The 25,062-nt window shown below is 47.4% G+C and overlaps 1 protein-coding gene across 4 annotated transcripts in view; it reads right to left on the bottom strand.

Annotated features, from left to right (window-relative positions):
* Positions 1–25,062, bottom strand: part of DPP6 (dipeptidyl peptidase like 6) — an 830,087-nt gene that overhangs the window by 105,870 nt on the left and 699,155 nt on the right. For all 4 annotated transcript variants that reach the window (XM_084787789.1, XM_084787791.1, XM_084787788.1 and 1 more), the window contains exon 8: positions 5,901–6,021. In XM_084787789.1, the coding sequence (XP_084643915.1) occupies positions 5,901–6,021 (121 nt within the window). The remainder of the gene's footprint in view (positions 1–5,900; positions 6,022–25,062) is intronic.

Raw genomic sequence — 25,062 nt, 5'->3', positions numbered from 1 at the left:
GAATTGGGATGAGAGTTCCTAGTCCTGTGTACAAGGAGAGGGCGGGAGGCCATTCTCAGGAGACCCTGGGTCCATCTGATGGTCACCACACAAGACCGTTGTATGAGAGGGGCGTGCCCTTGAGCACCTGTCCTGGGTTTGGGTCCTGTACACAGCCGATTAGCAGTAGAGCAGTATGTGGCTCATCTTCACTGGGTACAGTTAGGGACCTCAGCTCTTGTTACTAGAAAACATAGCAGCAACAACTCTGTGTTGGTCCTCGCCAGCTCATGTACTGGATAAGGATGAAAATGAGCTGATAGTACTTTATAAATAAAGGGTAGCAAGCAGCTCTGTAGCCATGGTAACAGAATCCTTGTAAAAACTTGGATAATTACCACTCTCTGCTCAAATGCTCTCATTTTGGGCACGCTTTGACTTACTCAGCCATGCTCAAAGCACAGATTCTTCATGGAACATTCCTTCACGGTTATCATAATATTCTAGTAACACCTTAAATTTAGTTTATGAGAGTCACATCCAGTAAAAATTGAAACTGCCGATACTATCAAGTTGTCTTTCTCTTTCTATTAAACTCTGATACCACCATAGCTCCACAGCATTTCCTTAGAGGACAAAAGATGCATATTTTGTTTGACAAAACCAGTCTCTGGTCCCTACAAGCCCTGGAAAGTCACCCAGCAGATGGTGTGGGGCACATAGCCAGCCTTGAGCTTGGGTTTCGGCTGGTGGAGACTCCCAGCAGCCCCCACGCTTCCTACCTCTTCTCTCCCCCTGTCTCCGACATTCTGAAGTGTTCAATATGTCTGAGGCTCTTTTTTGGGAAGCAAAAAAAAAAAAAAAAAATCAATGTGGTGTCTCGCTGCCAATAAATCTGCAGGCTTCTTATTTACTATGCCTTACTCGCTTCTGGGAACTAACTCTCCTAGGCAAGCAGGCGCCTCTGCAAATGTTCCGAGTGTGACTTCTCCCATCCACCCGCAGGCCCCTGTGAAGGAAGAGCCTGGAATAAAACAGTTAAGTCACCGATTAGGCCAAGGCAATCTTCTAAGTTTGTTCTTCCGTTATTAAAAAAAAAAAAAAAAAGGACACACTATTCCCCAGGGCTCCCAGGTTCCTGGTTGCAGAAGTCTGAGCATCAAGCACACAGAAGCTTCCAGGGAACAAGGCTAAGCAGATTAGCTGCCCCATCACTGAGAGATTGATTTAAAATATCTGGGGCTCTGTTAATACATCTACATGATTTCTTGTAAATGCCTTGAAGAAAATAAAGACTCCTTTCAATGGATTTGCTAAGGGAAAGCTTAACTCAAATGGCAAAGCAATGCATTTTTTATTTTTTGGGAGATACAGAGAAAGCTGTTTCAAACCTCCTGGCTATGGATGCTATTAAGGAGATTAGTTACAGAGTGAGCTGAGGCCCTTTTCTGTGGGGCCTTCAAGGCGTTTAGCTTGCACTGGCCTCCCGTGAAGTCCAGGACAGGCAGTTTCTATACTGTGGCAGAATGGCCACCTGGGAAATCCTGCTGGATGCTTCAGCCTCTCTCTCTCTCTCTCTCTCTCTCTCTCTCTCTCTCTCTCTCTCTCTCTCAAAAATATATTTCCCTAGTTAGCTTTAATTGCCAAATTGACACAACTGAGAATCATCTGAGAGGGAGGCCTCAGCTGAGAATGTGCCTGGATCAGACTGGGCTGTGGGCATGTATGTGGCGATGGCCTTGGTGATGGATTCATGTAGGAGGGCCCAGACCATGGTGGGAGGCACTATTCCCTAGGCAGGTGGTCCTGGCACATATAAGAAAGCTACCAGGCAGTGGCCAGGACAGCAAGCAGTACTCACCCATGGATTCTGCTTCAAGTCAAGTTCTTGAGGAATTTAACCTGTAAACAATGAACCCTTCCCTCCTCTAAGTTGCTTTGGGTCAGTATTTTATTACAGTAACAGATTAACATTAGAACAGGCAATATGTTCTTTCCCTTGCAATAAAAATACAAGCGACTAAGTTAAAACAACAATAATGATTACAGCCACTGTTAATATAACAGGGTTTTTTAAAAAATAAAAATTATAAGTAAATACCCTCAAGTGCCTGCCAGTTGCCATGTTGTGCTAAATCCAACCTCACTGGGGCCCTCTAATGTATAATTTGAGCCTGGTGAGTTCTTGGAAGTGAAAGAGCTTTACAAGGTTATGCTGGACCTCCTGCTGGGTCCCTGTGACCCCACAGTCTTGGTACTAACCACTTAGTTTTCTACTCCCAGAAAAGTAGATAGCAGGCTCGATCCAGATTTTTAAGCTGTCACATATAGGCACCTCTTTACCATCTAGAAAATCTCCACAAATTCTCAGAGTTGACTCCCCTGGGTCTCAGAAGGTAACAGGACGCTGGGTTCTTAAGAGTGATCTGAGCTCTGTGCAGCACTGGGGCCCTGAGGAGGCTGGCTGAAGACCTTGCCTGCATGTGGAGGTTCTTGTCTGTTAGACAGAAACAAGGAGGGCTGGGGTCTCCAGAAGAAAGTACTGTGAGGAGGGTGTGTATGTGACCAGAAAGGGGATCAGGGGACTTTAGGATGACAGCCCTGTAACTGTCCTGATGGGGAGTATGGCACATCTGGCTGTGACTGCAATCTGCTAAAAGGCAGGTTTCAGTGAGCTGTGTTAAGAAGTCCTATCACCCTCCATACCGTATGCTCCCAGGCCTGAGAAACGTGTAGCCCTAGGAAGAAATACTATCAGCCCCATGCAGCTAGAGAGCATCCCTGATCCTCCCCAACCGCACATGAGGTAAATCACCATATGTGCATGTGGTCTCAGGCCAGGAGGTAAGATACATTTAAACCACCATTTAAGTCTAGAGATGGGCTTCTGAGTAATGCTGTCGACATCTATATTTCTAAAGTAGCAGCCGACCCTGGACTTGAGTGATCACTTGTCCCATTGACCTCCCTGGACCCATCTGTGGCGCAGTGCTGGGAGGTGCCATAGGCTGTGTGTGTGTGTGTGTGTGTGTGTGTGTGTGTGTGTGTGTGTGTCATCAGATTCATATGTGACAGCCTGAAACTTGGAGGTGATGGTATCAGAAGGTACAAGAGTCCCTAGGTGGAACCTCACAGGTGTTATTACCACCAAAAACAAACAAACGAACAAACAAACATACATAACAAAACAAAAAACCCTAATGATGACAAATGCTGGTGCGTTCTGGGGTAAGGGGAACACTTACTGGTGGTAGGAGTGAAAACTGTTAAGGCCACTACGAAAATCAGTTAAGCTGGAAATAGATCTGCCACATGACTCAGCCATCCCATTCTTGGGCACATGCCCAAAGACTGGATGTTCTACCATAGAGAAAGCTGCTCTTCCATGTTCACTGTGGCTCTCTTCACAATAGCCAGGAAATGGAAACTGCCTAGATATCATCAGCTGATGAACGGATAAGAAAAATGTGGTACATTTACACAACAGAATATTTCCTAGTTATTAAGAAAAAGGAGATTATGAAATCTGCAGGCAAATGGGTGGAGCTGGAAGTAATCATTTAGACCCATACTTGTTTTTTTTTTCTTATATGAGAAGTCATGGCTAGACAGAGCAGAGGCCGTAGGAGAGAATCCACTACTATTACTTGGCTAAACAGGCACAATAAACTGACTCCTAATGAGTTACAGTTATTCCCATAGATTAAGGCACTTCTCAACCCCCACTAGCAAAACCTCTGATTTCTATAGATGATAACCCAGAGACTCATAGCTGGACAAGGTGCAGAGAATCAAAGAGTGCAGAATTTTTAGCTCAGGGATCACTAAGGAAGAAAGAATGGTAAGGCCGGGCATGGTGGTGCAAGCCTTTAATCCCAGCACTTGGGAGGCAGAGGCAGGTGAGTTCGAGGCCAGCCTGGTCTACAAAGCAAGTCTAGGACAGCCAGGGCTACACAGAGAAACCCTGTCTCAAAAAACCAAAAAAAAAAAAAAAAAAAAAAAAAAAAGGTAAGAACATAAAGGCCAGAGGCAGTGGATGACAACAAGGGAACAAGTCTCCTAGGCACAGCAGGGAGCTGTAGATGAACTCACAGTGGCTGTGATGCACGCCTAGGCTTGGAAGCCTAAGGCAGACCAAACTGTGTTGGACAGCTCTCCAATCTTGGGAAGACTCCCTTTCTTAGCAGAGGGCTTCTTTTTTTCTGCCTGAATTCATATGATGAGTGTCTCTAAGCATGATTCTCCTCCCCCCCCCCCAACCCCCGAGGGAAGTCATGTAGCTCATGGCCAAAATGCAGGTTCAACTTCCTTTCTCCGAAGGAATCTTCCCGACAAGTATCTGGAATTTCTGGTATGTAAATAAAGCCTTCCTAGCACCTCAAGACCTATAATAATCACATACCCTGGGACCACCCCCTCACCCATCCCTAAAGAACTGTATACAGCCCTTGTTCACCCCAATAAAGTTGAGCAGTCTCACTGACGCTGGCCCTGGAAAGCTATTTCATCATATTCTCAGGCTGACCAACCCCCCCACCCATCAATATTGGCCTATGATCTCTCCCTGGGGGGTTGGGAAGGGAAGGCCATAAAACTCTAGTATGGAGAGGGGAGGTAGGTGTAAAATTCCACTTCCAGCCAAGGAGCTACTGACAATTGACAGCTGCTGGTGAAGGGAAAGGAAGTTTTCTTTAAGGGTATAACTCCATGTAGGCCCACACATGCCCGTGGAAGGCCACACATCCAAGAATATTTGAGTAGCTCAAATTGGCCTTGATGGGGGAGCAAAATCCCTCAAAACTGGTTGGGAAGGGAAAAGGAAGGTGGATCAAGAAGAGGTGGAGAAGTGGAGTGAACATGGTCAAAACTCATTGTATGAAATTCTCAAAGAACTAATAAAATGCATTTTTAATAAACTCTAACTCCCTCCTCCAAAAAAGAGGAAGAAGAAGGGACCTTCTTGTTCTTGGCTTTTGAGGACACATCAAAATGAGCCAGTGAGCAAGGGGGTGGGACACTGGCCAGACACAGACTGTCCTCTAGTGCCTGACTTGGACTCCCCCAAACCTGGAACACAGATTTTAATGCCTATGTATCCATTTTTGTGACCTTTGGTTACAGCAGCCCCAGGGGCCTGGACTCTTTAGAGGGGCTTAATTTATTTTCCCAATTTTGCCATGATGTTGACAATGGACTGAATGTAAAATCACCAAGGAAACAAGCTTTGTCGGCCACATCAATGAGGGATCATCTAATCAGGTTAATTAAGGTGATAGGACCCACTACAAGTGTGGGCGGCACCATTCCCTAGGACAAGACGCTGAACTGAGTGAAAGGAGAAAGAGCCGAGGGCCAGCATCCTTTACCTTCTGCTTTTTGGCTGTGGATGCAATGTGACCAGATGTCTCATGCTCTTGTCACCGTCCTTATCCCACCGTGGTACCCTCAAACTGTGAGCCAACATACACTATTCCCTAGGTCACACCAACAAGGCAACTAAGATATCTGCCCTCTTTGAGATGCAGACAGGCTCCTGGACTCAGACTTGGTAGAGGGACACACACACACACACACACACACACACACACACATCTGTACTGGGAGTGCTCAATTTCCCACAGAAGCCCTTTTCCTTTCACAGAAGCACCAATGGGCTCAGTGAAGCCCCTTACACCTGCTACCTGTGAGTCCCCTATTCCTGGCCTCCTGTGAGTGTCCACATGTGCCACCCTTGTCCTCACACCTGCCATCCACGAGTGCTGACTTGGTGTCCCCTGGAGCTCTACAAACCTCGAGAAATCAAAGTTTTAACTTATAGCTAAAGTGAAAGAGAGGAGAAGGAAAGTTTAGAAACTAAAGGCAGCCACTGCAGCAGCTGCCCAGCGGGCACACACTGTGAGTCTTCAGCTTGCAGGTCTTACCTTCATACAGCCAGTCGCTGAGGCCATTGTAGATCACACCTTCCTTCCCTGTAGAGACCACTCGGATTGCCTGCTTCCCAACATGCGCACAGTAGTAGATGTTGTTCTCAAAGATGAATATCTAATTAGGGAAGAAGACGTGATAGCAAAAGTTAAGCAAGGAGTGGACTTAGGGGTTCTGGAATTTGAAAGCGCCAGACTTTCATTCCCCTGCTGTGTGTATGTGATTGAACAAAGAGGGTCACAGAATCATTTGTGGTTGATTCCCCTGCAACACGGTCTATATTTAGGGACTGATCAGACACTCGAACTCTGCAGGGCTCACCCAGTGTTACCAGTGTTGGTCAGCTTAACATCCGAGTTGTTACGATTGGACAATTTCTGGCGTGACACTTCACTGGAACAGTGATACTCACAATTGGGTTCATATTTCAGCAGTGTGGTTTTTCCTGGTGACTAAATTGTAGGCCAATGGGTTGGAGAGATCCAGCTTCACATTTCTCAGCTTTCACAGGGGGCGGGTTGGCTTGTGCCTGCCTGAGCTCTGTCCTGAGGCTGCTGGATGGTAGTAGGAGGGCACCATCGTGTGACGTTAGTATTCACTTTGCTAGAACTTGACAAAGGCCATCCCAGGGTGCAGAAGACACGGGGAGGCTGGGAAGTCAAGGGCTTCTTGGCCTAGGTCAAGGTCAGCCAGGCTTCCTCACAAAACAGGTGAGAAGCAGCTGCACTGGCTACTTTAAAATTCACAGTTTAGTGTCACACCATCATACCATCCACCCACAGAGTGTTTCCACCATGCCCAGCTAACGCCCTGTCACACAAAGCACAGCCACTCAAATTTCTCCACAGCCCCCAGCTCCCAGCACTGGGCGTCAACCATCTGTGAACTGTCCATTCATGGATGCTCATCTGCTGGGCAGTAACTGTCCTTCTTTGGGTAGTTTATTTCCCTCAGCACAATGTCCTCAAGGGTCATTTATGTTACGGCCATGGGCCAAAATGCCTATAAGGAGGCTTTCAGCTGAGACCTGAGCACAGGGGATCAGGAGGGACTGAGAAGCTGGAGGGTGGGATGGAAGTGAGGATAGACACCAGGTGTGGAGAGGGCAAGGCGAGTGGAGAAATGGGGACAAGTTTCTTGTGAGCTGAGGTGACTTTCAAGCGCAGTCAGATTTAAGATCCAGTGGCCCAGGGACTAGGGACTAGGCCATCTCCTGAGCTATCACACTGAGCGACCCTATGTGCAGAGCTCTGGTCAGTTCTTCCCAGGCTCCCTGCATCTGGATCTGTGGCACTTCTCACTATGCTGACCACATCAGCCAGAGAAAAGGATCAGGAAATAAAGCCAGGCTTTGCTGTTGTTGTTTAAGGAAATTTTAGAAAAAATATTGAGTGAAGGTATTTTGCTTAATACAAAAAGGCAAAAACACTATTTTGTGCTTCCTGTGTTTATAGTACTGGGGAACGAACATGGGCCTTGTCTGAATTCTACCCCCAGCTCCCCTTTCACTTTTTATTTTTTTAAGATTTATTTATTTATTACATATACAGTATTCTGCCTGCATGTACTCCTGCCCCCCAGAAGAGGGCACCAGATCTCATTGTAGATGTTGTGAGCCACCATGTGGTTGCTGGGAATTGAACTCAGGAGGTTTGGAAGAACAGACAATGCTCTTAACCTCTGAGAGATCTCTCCAGTCCCCCCACCCCAGCTTTGCTTTTTATTTTGAGGGTTTTACGAAACTCTCCAGGCTAGCCTTCAACTTGGAATCCTCCTGCCTCTGCTTCCTGAGTGGCTGGGATGACAGGCTTGCACCTCCAGGCCTGTGAATGTTTTATGTTGAAGGACAGAGTTCTGCCCTGGAAGCTTCTCCACCTATTGGGTTTTCAGCATAAGTTTCCTGCTTCCTAACGTGCTCACTTCAACCTGAAACAAGCTGGCACACTCCCAGACGCAAGGACAAGTTCTAATTTAATTTAAGCACCTGCTCTTACAGGTTTGCCTAAGATGAACCCCTAAATTTGAGCTCCTTTTATGCACTCAGCTAGCAATGGCTTTTTGAATCAAGCCAGGCTGTAGCCAATTAGATTTTTTGCATAAATAACATGTGCAGTGCTGGGAATTAAGGCCTTTTCTGCCTCGGCTTTCAGGAGCAAGCTGCGGAGAGCAGTGCAGGGCTAGAACATTCTTTACATTTGCTGCTCTGCATTCAGGTGATGACATCAGGTAGAAAGTCCAGCATCACCTGAGCTGCCTGTGGGTCTGTGGTGCTGGGCATAGGGACCACAGCAGCTGTGGGTGTGTAGACCCCAAGAAGCCAAGATCTTCCTAGGCAGAGAGGAGCACTGAGAATGACGCTAAGCAAGTCCTCTGAGGACTCATATTTCAGGCTGCTATGTGAAAGGGACACTGCAGCCCCAAATTGCCTCATACTTGCTGTAGACAGCCTGGCACCATACCTCTTCAGTCACACTACGTCACCAAAAGCTCTGGTGATAAGGTGAGGAAAATGGGTGAGTACCCAATTCTTTCTCCTGAAAATCATATTGACATTACTACAGGCATGAGGTCTAGCAGCTGAGCAAACAGCTCTTTATAAAACGATCTTTTATTCCTCCACCTGGGACCTCAGGATAAAAATCTGCAGAAATTTCCTTGGGGTTCCAAGCCATGGCTTTCCTGTCCTCAGCTATTTTCCACCTCAAGCACCTCCTGGGCAGGCTCATCTCTCTCTGCACCCACTTGCTGCTCCTTGGGCCAGCTGCCCTAGTATGCCATTTACCCTCTTCTTGGCCCTGCAGTGTCTTACTGCACTGGGAGGGGCAGGATTTCTCTTCTCTGTGAGTTAGGTTTGCTGTGGCTGAATCTCCACCTCACTTTTCTTTCAAACACATTTTCTTTTAAACACATGACTGTGGTGGTTTGAATGAAAAGGGTCCCTATTGGCTCATATATTTGAATACTTAGTATGTGTCCCCGCCACCATAGTGGAATTATTTGGAAAGGGTTAGGAGATGTGGCCTTGTTGGAGTAGGTGTGTCATGGGGGAGGGCGTTGGGGTTTCAAAAGATGGAGCCATTCCCAGTGTTCCCTCTCTGCCTCTTGCTTGCAGGTCAGGATGTGAGCTCGCATACATTACTGCCACCATACTTTTGTTCTGCCACTATGGACACTAACCCTCTAAAGTCATAAGCCCAATTAAATGATTGCTTTTATAATTCACCTTGGTCATGATTTTTTTTTTCAGCAAAAGAAAAGTAACTAACCCCATTCTCAGAACCAACTTCTGTCTTATTTATGGTTTCTATTGATAGGAACCAACACCATGGCCAAGGCAGCTTATAGGAGGAGGAGGGGAGATTCCAGTGTCAGAAGGATGGGGGTTCATCACCATCATGGTGGGGAGCATGGCAGCAGGCGGGGAGGCATGGCACTAGAGAAGCTGCAGAGAGCTTATATCCTGATCAACAACCAAGAAGCAGAGAACACACTGCAAATGGCTCTACTCTTTTGAAACTTCCAAGCCTGCCCCCAGAGAAACACCTCCTCCAACAAGGCCACATTTCCCAATCCTTCCTAAACAGTGTCACCAACAGGGGACTAAATATTCAAACATATGAGTCTATGGTGGCCGTTCTCATTCAAATCACCACAATGGGACTGGAAGACAGGAGTCTGATCCAACCTAGACTGGTTTTGAGTGCATGTGCAGTATGGCCAACTGGGTCCTCAGAGTCAACTTTTAGGGAGAATACCCTATTTACCATCTCATGCCTATGCAGATGTGGCCATGCATACGGTTGAAATCAGATGCATCATGGGAGAGGACATGTGAGTAGAGAAAAGCTTATATAATCCATCTGTCAATTAAAACAGAGAACCACCCAAGCTGTCCCCATAGCAACCAGCTCTTCCCTTTCTAGGACCCCATAAAAAGAAAGGCTCAAATGATTATGGAGGCACTCAGGTAGCCCATTGCCTCTCTTAGCAAATAATCTAAAGCTTTTGCTTGTGTTTGTTCTTAACAAAACATCGTGCTGCTTGGCTTTTGTGTGTGCATCTTTCTCAGTTTCTTGAGGAAGGCACCAGGAACTGGAAAACAACCCAAGACTCTCTGTGACAGTCAGAAAGGGACTGTGTTACTGAAAGCCATTGGAATGTGTATGTGGCTGTTTGTTGTGGTTTGAGTCAGAACAGCCCCCATAGGCTCACAGATTTGTGTGCTTAGTCATTATGGAATGGTGCCACTTGACAGGGATTAGGAGGTGTGGCCTTGTTGGAGGAAGTGTGTCACTAGGGGTGGGGTTTGGGACTTTAGAGACCCAAGCCAGGCCTAGTGGCTCTCTTTTTGGCTGCTGCCTGCTGATCCACATGTAGCTACCTCTCCATCACCATGTCTGCCTGATCTGCTGGCAGGCTTCCCCCATGGCGATAATGGACTAAGCCTTTGACACTGTAAGCTAGCCGTAGTTAAATGCTTTTTTCAAATAAGAGTTGCTGTGATCATGGCATCTCTTGATAGCAATAGAACACTGTGAAAACACTATTATTCTTCTTGGAAGAAAGCTCTGCTAGTATTAATCTGAACAATAATCTGAATCATCTGGGTTATAACTAATGGAGGTTTCCGCTGTGTGTGTGTGTGTGTGTGTGTGAGTGTGTGTATGTGTGTTAATGTACAGTTTTAATATTTATTAAACCACCTCACATAACTCTATAGGGAAAGTGCCACCACATGCTCTGAGGCTGGTTACCATTCAGCTGAAAGACACACACACACACACAGCTAAAGAGGCAACTAATTACATGAGGAACCAGGGAGGAGATAATTACTATAATTGGATGCAATTAGCTTTTAGTCTTGGAAAATCAAGGCCAATGGGAAACATGTTGAATAGATGGTGGAACAGCGATGGGTGGGATGGTGATGGAGGAAGGACACTGGACTTGAAGTAGAGCCTGGATTGTGGTCTCCAGCTGCCTGACTTAGCGTGGCTCTTGCCCTTATTTCCTCTGATCTCCTTCACTGCAGGAGAGGGCTTGGAAGGTTCTCCCGTCTATGACTATATTAAATCTAAACTCCCCAAGAGCATAAACAACCAGAGAATACCTGTAGAAAATTGAAGAGTTAAACTATGGCCAGTTTGACTGAAGTGAGATCTGTCCTGAATAGTTATAGTGAACCCAACATGTCTCAGCAAAGACGGAAGGGGAGTGATCAAAAGCCTCAAGGACCACATTTCTCAAGCGTCCTCAGCCAGCATTTCACATGGCTTTCCAAGGCTCGAGATGGCCTCCAGGGGGTGATGAAGCTCCCAGCTGCCTTTCCTGCCCATTCTGACCTTTTTCTTGAGTTAGTCCATCAAGCATGGTTTACTGACATGTGCTCAGCTGATGTTGTGATGTGTCATAGGCATCTGTTTGGGCAGGCTTTCCCAGACTGTTGTCACTAACACTCTGTCACCTAAAAACTCATCATCGAGCACTACGTGATCAAGTTACAAAACCACCAAAGACAGAATTAAAAACCCACCTGGTTTAATTAAGTTTATGGTTTTTTTGGTTGGGCTGCATTCATAGTTGGCCTTGGACACACATGGCACAAGGCACAAAGGGTCTTGGCTTTGATCCATTTGTTAGTGTGAAACAGACTGGCTGGATAATTATGGAAGCACCACCGTTCTTTCTTTTAGTGATGGTCATAGGCAGGTTATGTGTTTCTCAAGATTTTGGAATAAATCTTTATTGGGGCTGGGAATACTGCAGGAAACACTCCATGGCAGTGGAACAGCACACACAAAAAACAGTGAAGGTAGTATGCCCTTTGTAGGCAGAGAAGCTAAGCAAAGACCCCTCCAGGTATGACCGAGGAGTGCTGGTCAGCTGGTGTCTCTCGACGGCCTTGTTCTCTGTTCAAACTACAAAGGCCACTGCTAGCTCTCAGCGTGGTTTCAGCAAGAGGCCATGGGAAGACCAGAGTCACCAGTAATGTGTCCGAGATTGAAAAACTCTCTGTTTTGTGTAGAACTTGGCCTCCAGATAATTTTCTGTTCCTGCTGTCTGGAAACTTGGCAAGAGGAGACTGTGAAGTCTCCTGTGGATCTCATGGTATATGAACTGTGTATGAAAAGCTCATTTGGATAAGAGTAAAGGTGGCTTCTGGCAGCAGCCATAGACAATAAGAGGCAGCTGTGAATGCATTAAGGATGCGTACCTACTGGCTTGCTTAGTCTGCTTTCTTATAGAACCCAGGGCCACTTGCCTAGGGAATGACACTGCCCACAGTAAACTAGGCCTCCCCACATCAATCAAGAAAATACATCATAGGTTTGCCCATGGGCCAATCTGGTCAGAGCATGATCTCAAGTGAGGTTTCTTTTACCAGATTGACTCCAGCTTGTGTTGTTGACATAAAACCAGCCAGCACAGAGCCAAACTTGGGTTCATTCTACTACATGCTCTTAACAGATGAGCTATCTCTCCAGTCCTAATGTAGTGTATTAATTGTCCCTTGGTTTTTTGATGTATAGTCTGTAAAACAAGTACTGTTTGCATTTTTATATGAAAAACATTGTCAGTGACTTATCTTCCTGGGATAAATTTTAATAAATGGAAATCACAAGTCTGGCTTATTTGCTATAAATGTGTGGTTAAAGGGCATGAGGAAGCCGATCAAAGAATTGCATAGTGGGCTAAACACACCGGTATGTTTGTAATGATGGAAAGAAATTGTACTACAGGGTGGCTATTTTGATTACAAACTTGTCAAAGTCATAATAAGAACAGTGCTGAATATCACTATGCATGCATTCTTTCCCACAGAGTGCAGACTGGCAGAGAGTACGGGGAAGCATTTAGCAGATCCTACAAGGAGATTTCTCTTGCATTAATTAAACGAATAAAGATCACTTAGGGAGGGATGGGCACGTTGGGCTCTATACAAACTCACTTTGAGTCAGAAGGGTTGGGCTGATGTTCTGTTGTGCAACAGGGAAGCTACGACTGGCAGTGGTCTGAAGTCAAAATACCCAAAGAGTCCCAATTTAAAGACAGAAATGCTAATTACCCTGACTACATTACTGCTGTATATATGTGTTTATAAATACTACACTGTTGGGTGCTGGAGAGATGGCTCAGAGGTTAAGAGTGCTGGCTGCTCTTCCAAAGGTCCTGAGTTCAGTTCCCAGCAACCACATGGTGGCTCACAACCATCTATAATGAGGTCTGGTTACTTCTTCTGGCATGAAGGCAAAACAGTGTATGCAAGAAAGAAAGAAAGAAAGAAAGAAGTACACATTGCACTCATATATGCACAGTTATTACATATCAATTAAAATGATCAATAGGACTGAAAAATAGCTCAGTGGGCAAAAACACTTGCTACCAAGCCCAGAATCCACATGGTGAGAGGACAGAACTGACTCTGACAAGTTGTCCTCTGACTTCCACACACTTGCCATGGTGTGTGTGTGTGTGTGCGCGCGCGCACACACACACACACACACACACACACACACACACACACACACACACAGAGTAAAATGACATTACCATAGAGAGAATCAGGAAGAAAAGATTCTGGGAGTAAAATGTAATTACTACTTTTTAGCCTCATCCCCCTAAACTGGTGAGCTCAGCTGCCTGAGCATGGAGGGAGAGGACCCGCAGGTTGACATGTATGTGCTTCCATGCTTTCCCAGGATCTCACGAGAGCAGCAGTGGCCTGAGAATATACATCTACATGCACACACTCATATACGCCTCTCCTGGAAGCTGCTCCAGTGGTTGGGAATCACACCCAGGGCACAGAGCTCAGTGCCATGAGCTGGCTGCTCAATAGAAGACAGTACAGATGTTCTTTCTTTGCACCTTAACCATTTCACTGTCCAGGTGGGCAAATCAGCCTTCTATTGTGAATCTGTTACTTTGGTGGAGGCAGCCAGCATCCTTGGCCATGATAGCTTTGAAGGCTTGGCGAACCTTAGCCAATTCCATGTTAGCAGTGTGAGCCCGAGAACACCTCGTGGGCTGTGTGCTGAAATTGAGTAGCTAGACGGTCTTTCCAATGACTCAAATTCTCAGTCTCAGAATCAACGATAATGTTACTGGTTCATAACTCACAAGCTGTTCTTGGTTTGTTTTTTGAGACAGGGTTTCTCTGTGTAGCCTTGGCTGTCCTGGAACTCATTCTATAGACCAGGCTGGCCTCGAACTCACAGAGATGCACCTGCCTCTGCCTCCCGAGTGGCTTGTTCTCTGGCATTATCTTTCTTCATATCTAACAATAACCAGTTTATCACACATCCCCATGACTCTGTCAGCCTGAAGTCCAGCTTTTCTAGTTCTTTCCTTCGGGTCCTGCCTGAGCAGCTTCAGGATATGGCAAAACCCTACTTAATTGCTCTGCCATTTGACTCCCCTTTCCACACATGCTGTGGCTCTAAGGATAAACGTGGTCAACTGCAGGACAAAGCAGGAGAAGTTATGAACACGTTTAAAGGTAACATGATAGTAACAAAACTGGTGTTGCAGGTCCAGCTCATTCTCTCCACCGATGGCATCATTCTCACCACAGATTCCTTGCCTTTCTCCTGCTCCAATGTGACCTCCTGTGCCCTTCCCTGAAAAATTCAGAGCAACGAGTTAAGGCAGGAGCTAACCTTGGAGGGCAGAGCATGGAGCTGAGAAGGAGGAGAACGTAAGACAGTCTTTCCAGAGAGTACTAGTCACTGCCCTGCCCCATTGTCTCCCAGAGCCAAGACGGAGAGCCCAAAAGCCGTGGAGGAGATCTGTCCACCAGTATGGTTCTCAACAGGGAAGGCAAAATCTTCTTTTCTATACTGACAAAAATCTCAGGACCTTCCGCATCTGTTTAACTCACATTTTACACAGAGAATAGTACTTATTACTTTTCAAATTCCAAGGGGGAAAACCCTTCAAACCAGCATACACTCAGTACTGATGGTAGAGACATTTGGTTTGATGCACAGGAGTGAGGGAAATTTCATAGCTAAGAACATAGATGTACCGCTGCTAATGCCTCCAGGGACAGCCAGGGGAGCAATGTACTCCACAACTTCACAAACCCATGTGGTGCTGACCACAAGATGGCCTGGACAGGCTTCCCGAGGGGCAGCAGGTGTTGGCAACTGCTGGAAGGAACCTACAGGCATCCTAAGGATGGATAAGAGGTTGCGCTATCCACTTCATCTGTAGGGTTGGCAGGTCTATTTGGACAGTCACACCTAAGCTGAGATCAGGAGGTGAATACAATGTGCCTAGGAGGCTAAGAGCATCTCTGGACAGAGGGCTGCACCTGCTGAGGGCCTGGCTGACGGGGAAACACTCATCGGAGGAATGAAGAGGGCTGGGATGGCTGGATCAATGCAGAGAGTGTAGGCATGGGCTAAGGAAGATGTAAAGATGGCTGTGAGGTTCCTAGAGGCACCCTAGCCTTTGCCGATGACAGTTGGGGAATCTCTGAAGTGCTGGCTGTGTGCACAGTGGCTGCCTGTTCTAGAAGAGGAAATGTATGGTACGGTGGCTGTCCACATTGGGTAGGAGAGCAGAGTGGACAAGAGACTCTGCAGTGTCCACAGCAGTGCCGACAGCCATCATCCCATCCAGGGCCAGTGTCCTTGCTTCAGCCCTGTGTTCTTTACCCCTGGAGCTTGTCACTCCTTTAATGCCTGGTCTCATGTGCCACCAGGAAAGCAGTGACATCAGTCACCCAGGATGACCAGCATTCTCCCCTGGGCAGCCATAGTCCTTTTTATGATTCAAAGCCAAGGCTTCTAGAGTTGTACCATGCACCATGTGTGCTGGGAGGCCATAGTGGGTGTTCACAGGAGCTTCCAGGACCTTGCACTCATGCAGGAAGACACCCACTTGGCCTGCACTGAGAGTAGCTGTGTTGCTGGAATCCTAAGCCCAGCCACAGCTGCTGGACCAGTGAGTTTACCCACCAGGAAAATGACAGTGGCATGTACCTGGGGCATCCGCCAAGCTGTATGGTAGGCAGGGCTGGCCATTTCCTTTAAACTCCACTCTCTCTCCCCTCTGCCCTGTGGCTTGGAGTGGGAGGCAGGATGGACAGAGGGAGTGAGGAAGAGCCCCACCAAAGGATGGTCAGATAGGGATGAAGAAGAGACCCATGCAGGTTACCACGAGTCCTGGATTCTGCTAGGCTGGGTGCTAGGCACCGTCCCCCACCACATATATGGAGGCACACCTCCTCCGATGCTTCCAGTTCCAGGCAGGCTTCTGTCTTTTATAGCTGAAGCATCTGATGAAAGAATATGCGTGCATCCTGATGATTTCCAACTATCTATCTCTATCTCCATCTGTCCCCCTGTCCATTCCCTGGCTTTCCCCATGCCAGGGACCACGGATGACATAGATCTGCATCCTGGCAGGGGTCCCCATCTGCTTCAGGCAATCTCACCTGCGCTTGAAGGCGCAGGTCTGTGTGGTTTATGGTGCATGCTGATGCACATGCTGACTCTGATATATGGAGGTGGCACTCCTGAGCTTTCCACAGGAGAACTGAGGTTTTATTATTTGGGCCACTGAGGGAGACCCTGCTGCCTTGTGGTGAGACATAAGCCTTTCACAGTGGGCAGCTGCAGAGATGAAGACGCATCAACCTAGGCAGCAATGCAAAAAGTCAATGTCAAGCAGGCAAAGCCATCGAGTGGGCTCAGCCAGGGACCACACCAGCAGCTTCCCACACATCCAGCTACCTCAGTGCCACTAGATGGTAGTGTCTGTCACCTGTTCACTGACCACAAGGACCCAACAAGAAGAATGGGGAAGTCCAGGCTGTGGGCAACACTCAAAGCCGGAGCAGGCAAGAAGGGCAAGCTGTGTCTGCCTCTTGGTGGTGTACCGACAGTCCCAAGGGGATCAGAGAGGATGACCTCACAAGGGAGACACCAGCACACCACTGACAGAGCCCACTCTGCATGTGTGGTGAGTCACAGCACACAGCAGGGGACCTGATGGGGCAGCTGAGGGCTACATCATAGCCGAGCTTTGAAAGGTCTCTCACTTGAGGTCCCCTGGCACCTTCCTGTTTGCTGGGGAAAGCACCTGACTGCCTTGGGGGACACAATGCACTTCTCTCCTTCCTGGGGCTGACATACTTTGATGTTTGTGCAAATGCTATCACTGATATTTCACCGGAGAAGCTGAACACGTTGCACACATGGCACCTGAGGAGCCTGGATCTGCTCAGGCAAGGTGCAGGCGACAGCGGTCCCCTGAAACATCTCCTCTTTAGGCCTTTGGGCTCAAGGGTTCTAGATCTGCAGTTACCTCTTGCCATCTGGCTGCATGGTGGTCTTCTGCTCTGAGAATCTGCTCTGAGAAGAAGACATGTCTATATCCTCCAGACAAATGGCCAGACCTTGGGCCCCCTTCTGCCTTCTTCCCATGAAAGTGGGGGTCCCTGAGACAGTGGGGGCCTGCCTTGTGCATCTGGGCACTTCTGCAACAGAGTTACGCGCAGCTGTACTGCTCTTTGCTATATCATGGACGCACATACCAGTGAGCCCCAAATAACACCTGCCATGTATTTTACACTCCTCCAGCATTTACTGTTGCTCAGACAAGGCTCTGAGTGTTTTAGGATCTTCATGTATGTAAGCCTATGATGTCATATTCCCATGACTCGCCCCTCCCACTGTTGGGCTGACAGCACAGCTAAGCAGGGGGCATACCTGCAAAGGTGAGGAGCTAGGATTTGTACTTGGGCAAGCTCTCTGCCTGACTTGTCCCAATACTGCAGAAGAGCCAGTGGCGTCCTTACTTTGAAGAAGACAAATGTGGCTCAGTAACATTAAACTGTGGCCCACTGTCACAGTGAGAGTAAACAGCCCCATCAGAAAGAAGCATCTTGTGCCTCTCAGGGGCAGTTGCTTTTGAAGGGCCTGGCTGTTCTGGGCATGAGATAAGAATGACCATTCTTAGGCCCTGTCCAGATGCCCCGGAGCGGGGATGTGAGCCCTCTTGATAGAGTGCATGGTGAGTGTGAGATAGCCCCACCAGTCCCTTTTGCCTCTTTCAGCTGGAAACCTGTACTAAGAGGAGATTCCAGATAACACCTGCTCTAAGCACGACCAGCGCTGAGTCTCAGAAGGGATGGGCCTGCACACAGACACAGACACAGACACAGACACAGACACGTGACCTGGAGTTCCATGAGCCTGGAGAGAACGGATGGATTTACTGACTGCTGGAAAAACAGTCTGCGATGTATTTGCACCACACAAGTCTTTCTCTACTGCAACTAAATTCAAACCTCATCGCCTGCCAAGAGCCATCCTGTGACTCTAAAGGAGTGAATGAATTTTCAGCATTATCCTAAGATGATAGAAAAATCAATTTTTTTTCTGAGATCATTTCTGGGATATTTTGGTACACTGTCCAAATGTGAATAGTCACTGAATTTTAGCAAACTGGAAATGCTACCAAGGGGATGCCAGTCAAGTGTCTCTGCTTGAATATCCTAGATTGTACTGGCATGTTATGCATACTAGTGACATGAGGCATACAACATAGAATAGTGACATTGGGTGTGTGGTGTGTTGGGTAAAATGGTTATTACGGATGTTAGTTGGAATGGCGATGCTAGGCTTATGGGGTAGAGTGGTGGTACTGGGTGTATGGGGTGACGGTGGGTGTGTGGGGTGGAGTGGTGGTACTGGGTATGTGGGGTGACAGTGGGTGTGTGGGATGGAGTGGAGGTACTGGGTATGTGGGGTGACAGTGGGTGTGTGGGATGGAGTGGAGGTACTGGGTATGTGGGGTGACAGTGGGTGTGTGGGATGGAGTGGAGGTACTGGGTATGTGGGGTGACGGTGGGTGTGTGGGATGGAGTGGAGGTACTGGGTATGTGGGGTGATGGTTGGTGTGTGGGATGGAGTGGTGGTACTGGGTATGTGGGGTGACAGTGGGTGTGTGGGATGGAGTGGTAACACTGGATATATGCTGTAGCGTAGAGGCACTGGGTGTGTGTGGTGAAATGGTGACATTAGATAAATGAATCTGAACGTTGACACCAAGCATGTGGACTGGTGACACTGGACATGTGAAGTGGGTAGTTACTGTGTGCTATGGCCGCCGCTATATATCCCAGGAAAACTCCTCCTTCACTGAATTCCTCTTCCTTTAGGTTCCTCAGTGCCTGCTGTGTGAAGAGATGAGGACCAAACTCTGGTCTACCTCCAGGACTCCTCCCCGTCTGCAGACAGTCGGACATCATTGTATTTTCTGTTTCCTGTGGCCCTGCCTCTCCTGAGCATGGCCCTGCCCATCACCACATCCCCAGGGAGAAACCTAGGGATGAGCATCTGCCCCAGGTGCCTCCCCCACCCCCCGTCTTTAGACACAGATGCTCAGAAGAGTTTGGAGCTACAGCTGGGAGATGTCATTTCTTCACCTCAGTGTCATTTCCTGTTGCTGTGACAAAATACCCCAACACAAGCTCAGGAGTGAAAGGGCTTACTCCAAATACACAATTCCAGGTTCCATCCATCACTGTGGATGCATCTAGTCACATCCATCCCCAGCCAAGAGCCGAGATCAGTGAATAAACACACTCATGCCCGCGCTCAGCTCCTCCCTCCCAGGTGATTCTACACTGTGTCAAGTTGACAGAACCAACCACCACTTGGCTGGGTGGTGCTGGGCACAACCTCCTCCATCTGTGACCTTTCTTCTTTCTTTTGCTAGCCACTAAAAGAGGAATGGACCGAGATTAAACCAGACAACTCACAAGGAATGTATCCATGGGACTGAGTCATAGAAAATAACCAATTTACTATTAAATACATGCACATTTAATTAACTATGGACTATAACTAAACACACCTGATTTAAGTAGAGGCAGAATTGAGTTATCTTGGCAAAGGCTTTTTAAAAATCACAAAATTAGCATAATCTCTCTAAGTGAATGCATGCTCACCTGATCGGGCAACGTTGTAATCAGAATGGATGATGAGACGCTTAGCGCACAATTTGCAAGTATGAATCAAGAGACTTAAAAAATTGTTGATATTTTCTGACTAGATAATTCTACTTCAGGAGCATTTTGGGTACAGGAGAGTTCTGAGGCACGACTGATAATACAGGATGCTATAAATAGCCTAGCTGTCAGCATGAAAACAGCTGTCTACATTTCCATAAACTTATTCCCTGAAACATTACGTAACTATTCAAACTGTGTTTACAACGAGCATTTAATTGCCTACAGAGCTGATCTTGTCATAGGGGGCAAACGGTGAGGTTATCAAATTAATTATAACTTCAAAAAGTACATGCAGTCCTGGAAATGGGAGTAAGAAACAGAACAAAAATATTAATAGTAATTATGTGTTGTGGGCTTGTTGGTGTTAGTATTATATGTATATGATATTATATATGACTATATTTATTTATTCCATGGTAATTTTACAAGGTGAGAAGAGATGTGATAAAGTTTGATCAGTGTACCTATGCCGACCCTGGTCCCAGCCATGGGACCTGGATGAGTGGATATGCTGCCGTCCCAAGCCTGTGGCATGTCTACGAGATGGGAATGACCTCCAGACTCATTCCCCACATTCTGTAGGTGCTGACAGAGCCACAGAATGTTATTCCAGAAGGGTGGCCCCAACCTGGACATAGCAAACACCTTCTAGAAGCTGGTGGCAGGCCCCTTTCACTTTCACACCTGTTGCCCCTTCCCTACTGCCCAACAATATCCAAGCCAATGAAGCTGATCTCCAGTAATATTCCAGAGCTCTATAGAGACTCAGTGAAAACCATCAGGCCCCGGGGCTGGGATGATGACACTCGGCAACTAAAAGTGTGGGCGAGTAGGTGGCTGAGGGACGGCATCGGAGAAGAGGTGGGGAGGGGAGACACCTCTCTGGTCTTATTAAATCTCATAGCAAGGTGAATTTGACTAGTGACCAAGGTCCAAAGTCAGCTCCAGCGCTAACCTGACAGAAACACTTGCTTGATCCACAGTCCCAGGCTAACCTCATCTGTGACGGTCTGTTCTGGGTATCAGTCTAACATACTGTCAGAAGCATTCCCAGGAACAATTGTCTGGACTATGCTGGTCTCTGGCATGTCTGCGAGGGATTTTTAAAATTGGGTTACCTGAGGTGACAAGACCCATCCTGAATGTGGGTGGCACAATTTTATGGGCTGGGTCCCAGGCTGCATAAAAGAGCAGAAATTGACAGTGGCACCTATATCTTGGGGGAACTGGCTGCTATTTAGCTGGTCTAGCTGGACTTCAGGACTGCTCCATAGGAGGGAATTCATGTGTGGTGCTGTAAAATAAGCCAACTCTCTATGGCTGGTGAGGTCGTGACCCTAGAGGACCCATACTGCCCCTTCCTAAAGCGGTGTAATTCCCAACTGCATTCTATCAGCCCATCCTTTTGCTCACGATCGAGTGTATCTCTCACCCTCATCAAAGAAGCTTCTTTTTGTAGCGGACAAAGACCATTACAGAAACCTACAACTGTCAGAATGCAGAGACCATCTGCCCTTGTGGTGTTCACCGCCAACCCATACACCTACAACACAACAGCTAAGGGAACACTTGGGGAGATGGGTAGGCATAGTGTAAGAGCCCAAGGACCAGGGCACCAGCAGTGAGGCGGTGTCTTCTATATATGTCAGGGAGCTCCACCCATGAATTCTTAATATGGTCAACTAAAGAAGGCCTGTACTATGACAACTCACTGACATCGTAGTGTGGATGGGGAGAATTTCACAAGGCCCTATCCCAGATGGAGAGCTATGGGCAACGGTTGCTAAGAGGGGAGAATCCATCTTCTCTAGGGATGAGCCTCAATTGGTTATCCACTCCCAAGCGGTAAGACACACACACACACACACACACACACACACACACACACACCACTAAATGGGCTCAGTAGGCTGTATCTGTATATACATACTCACATGCATATATGTCTGTGTAATGATAATAAAGTAGAAGCCATAAATTTGAGAGGGAATCAAGAGCATGGGAGGAGTTGGAAGGAGAGGAAATGGTGTAGACATTATACTCACCTATAAAATTCTTACAAAATAATGTACAAAATAAAATATTAGAAAGTGAGCTGAGGGCAGCCATCTTCTGACTGTAAACAAGTTTCCTTGGCCTCCTACTGTGGTGGCCGCCCTGTTCTGATGGACTGGAACTTGGATCGTGAGCTCACTGTGAGCTCAGACAAAACCCTTTCTCCCCTAAGTTTCTTTGGTCAAGGTATTTTTGTCACAACAATTAGAAAGGAGACTGAGACATTATTCGTGAATGACCCTGTGTGACCTACATGGAGCTCCTGGGAAACCCACGGTTTGATCCTGGGATTCCTTCCTCCTTATTTTCTGTAGTAATGACATTCTGCAGTGGCATCAATAATTCCAACTTGCGTGACAGCATCAGGATCCTGGAACTCTTGAGAACCTTGGTGCTCTCTTAACGGCAGGGGAAGGGACTTGCAGACCTTGTGTTAGCTTTGGGGCCTATCTTAGATTCCTCCTGTCTGAGAGCCAAGCCTGACTGTGCAGCTGGGGACTGGCCCCTTGCAGCCAATCAGTCTGTGCACTTTCCCCTCCAGGGGAGTTCAATGGACACACTCCATAGCACCAGTTACATTACTGTGCACTACAGCAGCATTTACTACATCCTCAGGGCATCCCATGAGGCCCCATCTAAGAGAAACTGAGATGGAGAAGCTGGGTAGTTTGCCCACTGAGGCAGAGTCAGCAGCAGGTGGCAGAGCTGGGTCTGGACCACGTGCCAGGTTCAGGTCTGTGCCCTGTGGCCTCAGGGCTGGCTGCTCTGCGCACTCAACAGTCTACTTCAGCTATGGCGGTGGAGGAATGTCTCCACCCAAGACCTCAGAAGTCTTGATAACTTGGGCACCTCATTATTTGTGTCCCATGGGGACTTTCCCAGGACCACAGTGTAAGTCTAGCCAGCCTTGGGTATATCTGGACGTGGTCACGAATATTCTTATTCTTCCTGTCTCTCTCTCTGTTTCAATCCAAACCCTCAAATGGCCCAGTGGTGACAATGTAACTTCTTAGGTCACTAGATCCAAGGTCTTATGGGAGGCCCTTCAGTGTCCTCATTGTCCAATTTACAACGGAGATACACTTTTCCTCCAACAAATGCCCAAACACAACAAAACCCGAAGAATATGAGACAATAACCTACCACAATCCCATTCTGACCTCACAACTTCCCAACGATGGAACTCAATGTTCCCCTGGCCTAAGAGTAATGAGGTATTTGAGGGAGAATCCAGAATCTTACTTTTAGAAAGATCCTGTGGGCTAGAACTGAGGTCTCCTGTGGGTGTTCAATCTTAGTTGCTGGGTCTCCCCCCACAAACTTCCTGGGGAAGATCATGGCTTTTCCAGAAGGCTTCGGTTTTGGGTCTCATTTGGCTGTTCACAGGAACTCATTTTTCTATATCTACCCCAGCTTGGGGCCAACTTCTCAGAGCCAGGCTGAAGTCTACATCTTGCCTCTGGTGTACTCAGCCTCCTGTCTCAGCTCAGCATACTTTAGGGGTGCATACTTTGTCTTCACTGGCATGCTGAGCCCACAACAGCCCGCCCCCCTCAGAAATCTTCTAGAAACATCACCACCTACATAGGAGATGTTTTTTCTTTTTCTGGTTTACTATGGATGAGCTTACTTCATTCCTAAGAGCTGAGAACAGATCAAACCCTTCTTCTACATTTTAGTGGGGCCATGAGGCTCCAGCTCATAAACTCAGTCCTCATGTTCTTGATATGTCATGTCCATGTTTGGGGACATGATAATGTCTTCTCTTTATATCCTCCAGGTCCTGTTTGTAGGGCTCTGGGAAAATGGATGGACTCATAGAACAGCATACATTTGGGTTCTTGGTCCCCGACTGACAGTCTTCACCAGCCCCCTGCCAGTCCCTGCCATTTCTGTCTGAGACCAGGGTGCTATGATGTGTTCTCCATTTAGTCCCACTTAACTCCTCAGTACTGTGGTCCCCACAGGAGGCCTTTGGCCAGTGGGATGTGTCCTGATCTGCCCCAATTCCTACTTGGATCCTCTAAGTCCATCCTTCACTAAATATTGCTCCCTGACAAAACACACACACACACACACACACACACACACACACACACACACACTACTTTCTGATGAAAACACAGAGGGAATGGCATTTAAAATGTCCTTAAAGATGGAAGAGCTCACGGTTTAGGCATACTGGGAACAGGTGAGCATGCTAATCCAAGGTGAGACAGAGCAAGGAACTTGTGTACTCGTACAAGCAGCTACATATGATCCCAGAGAAAGGGGTAGGGACTATCTCCCATGGGCTGGCTCCAGGTTCAGGAAGTTGTTAGTAGCATTGGCTGCCTGCGCTGTCCTTGTATGAGTAAGTCCTGGGAATGCCTCAGTTTATCTGGGATGGCTGGAAACCTTGGTTTAGGTGGCTTCCATAAACGACAGGGAGAGAGACCAGAAGCAGATGGATCTCTCTTATTTGTAGCCTGGATGGAAAGCTCCCCTAGTCAACAAGGGAAATGGTGTATCTGAGTTTCAAATTCTCTTTGTGGGGTGACCCCTCAGACCTTAGTCCTTAGTGCTGAAGGCTGGTTGCCAAGGGAATGGGATGAGAGGCAGGACTTCAAGGGACCATGGAGTCAAATGGGTGGAGTCCTCATGGGTAGGATGGTTGACCAGCTGGAAGATACCACAGAGAACTCTTTGTCCCCTTCTGGCATGAGAGGACACAGTGAGGAAAAGACAGGAAGCAGGTCTTCAGGCCATTTCCTGTCAATCAAATCTATCAGAGTCTTGACATGGATGTCCAGATCGTTGGACTATGAGAAATAGACCTCTGCTCTTTATAAGTCACCTAGCCTGTGGCAGCAACACAAATGGACTAAGACACAGACCTGCACGCCCCATCATGTGTATGTGTATGCATCTCTCGTTATGATACTCAGGGGTGTCCTGGGGCACTCTTTTGTTTGCCCTAAGGCTCTGAAGGCCTTCTCAGAGCCTTGTAGATTCCTAATGGATCTCATGGCTGTGACACCCCATATGCAAAGAATTCTGTGCTGGCTTGTGGGGCAAAAGGGGTGACTAGAAGT

The sequence above is a fragment of the Acomys minous genome (assembly GCF_964271855.1).
Source record: "Acomys minous genome assembly, chromosome: 6".
Lineage (NCBI taxonomy): Eukaryota > Metazoa > Chordata > Mammalia > Rodentia > Muridae > Acomys > Acomys minous.
The sequence above is the reverse complement of the archived record's forward strand: the minus strand, read 5'-3'. Positions and strand labels throughout refer to the sequence as shown.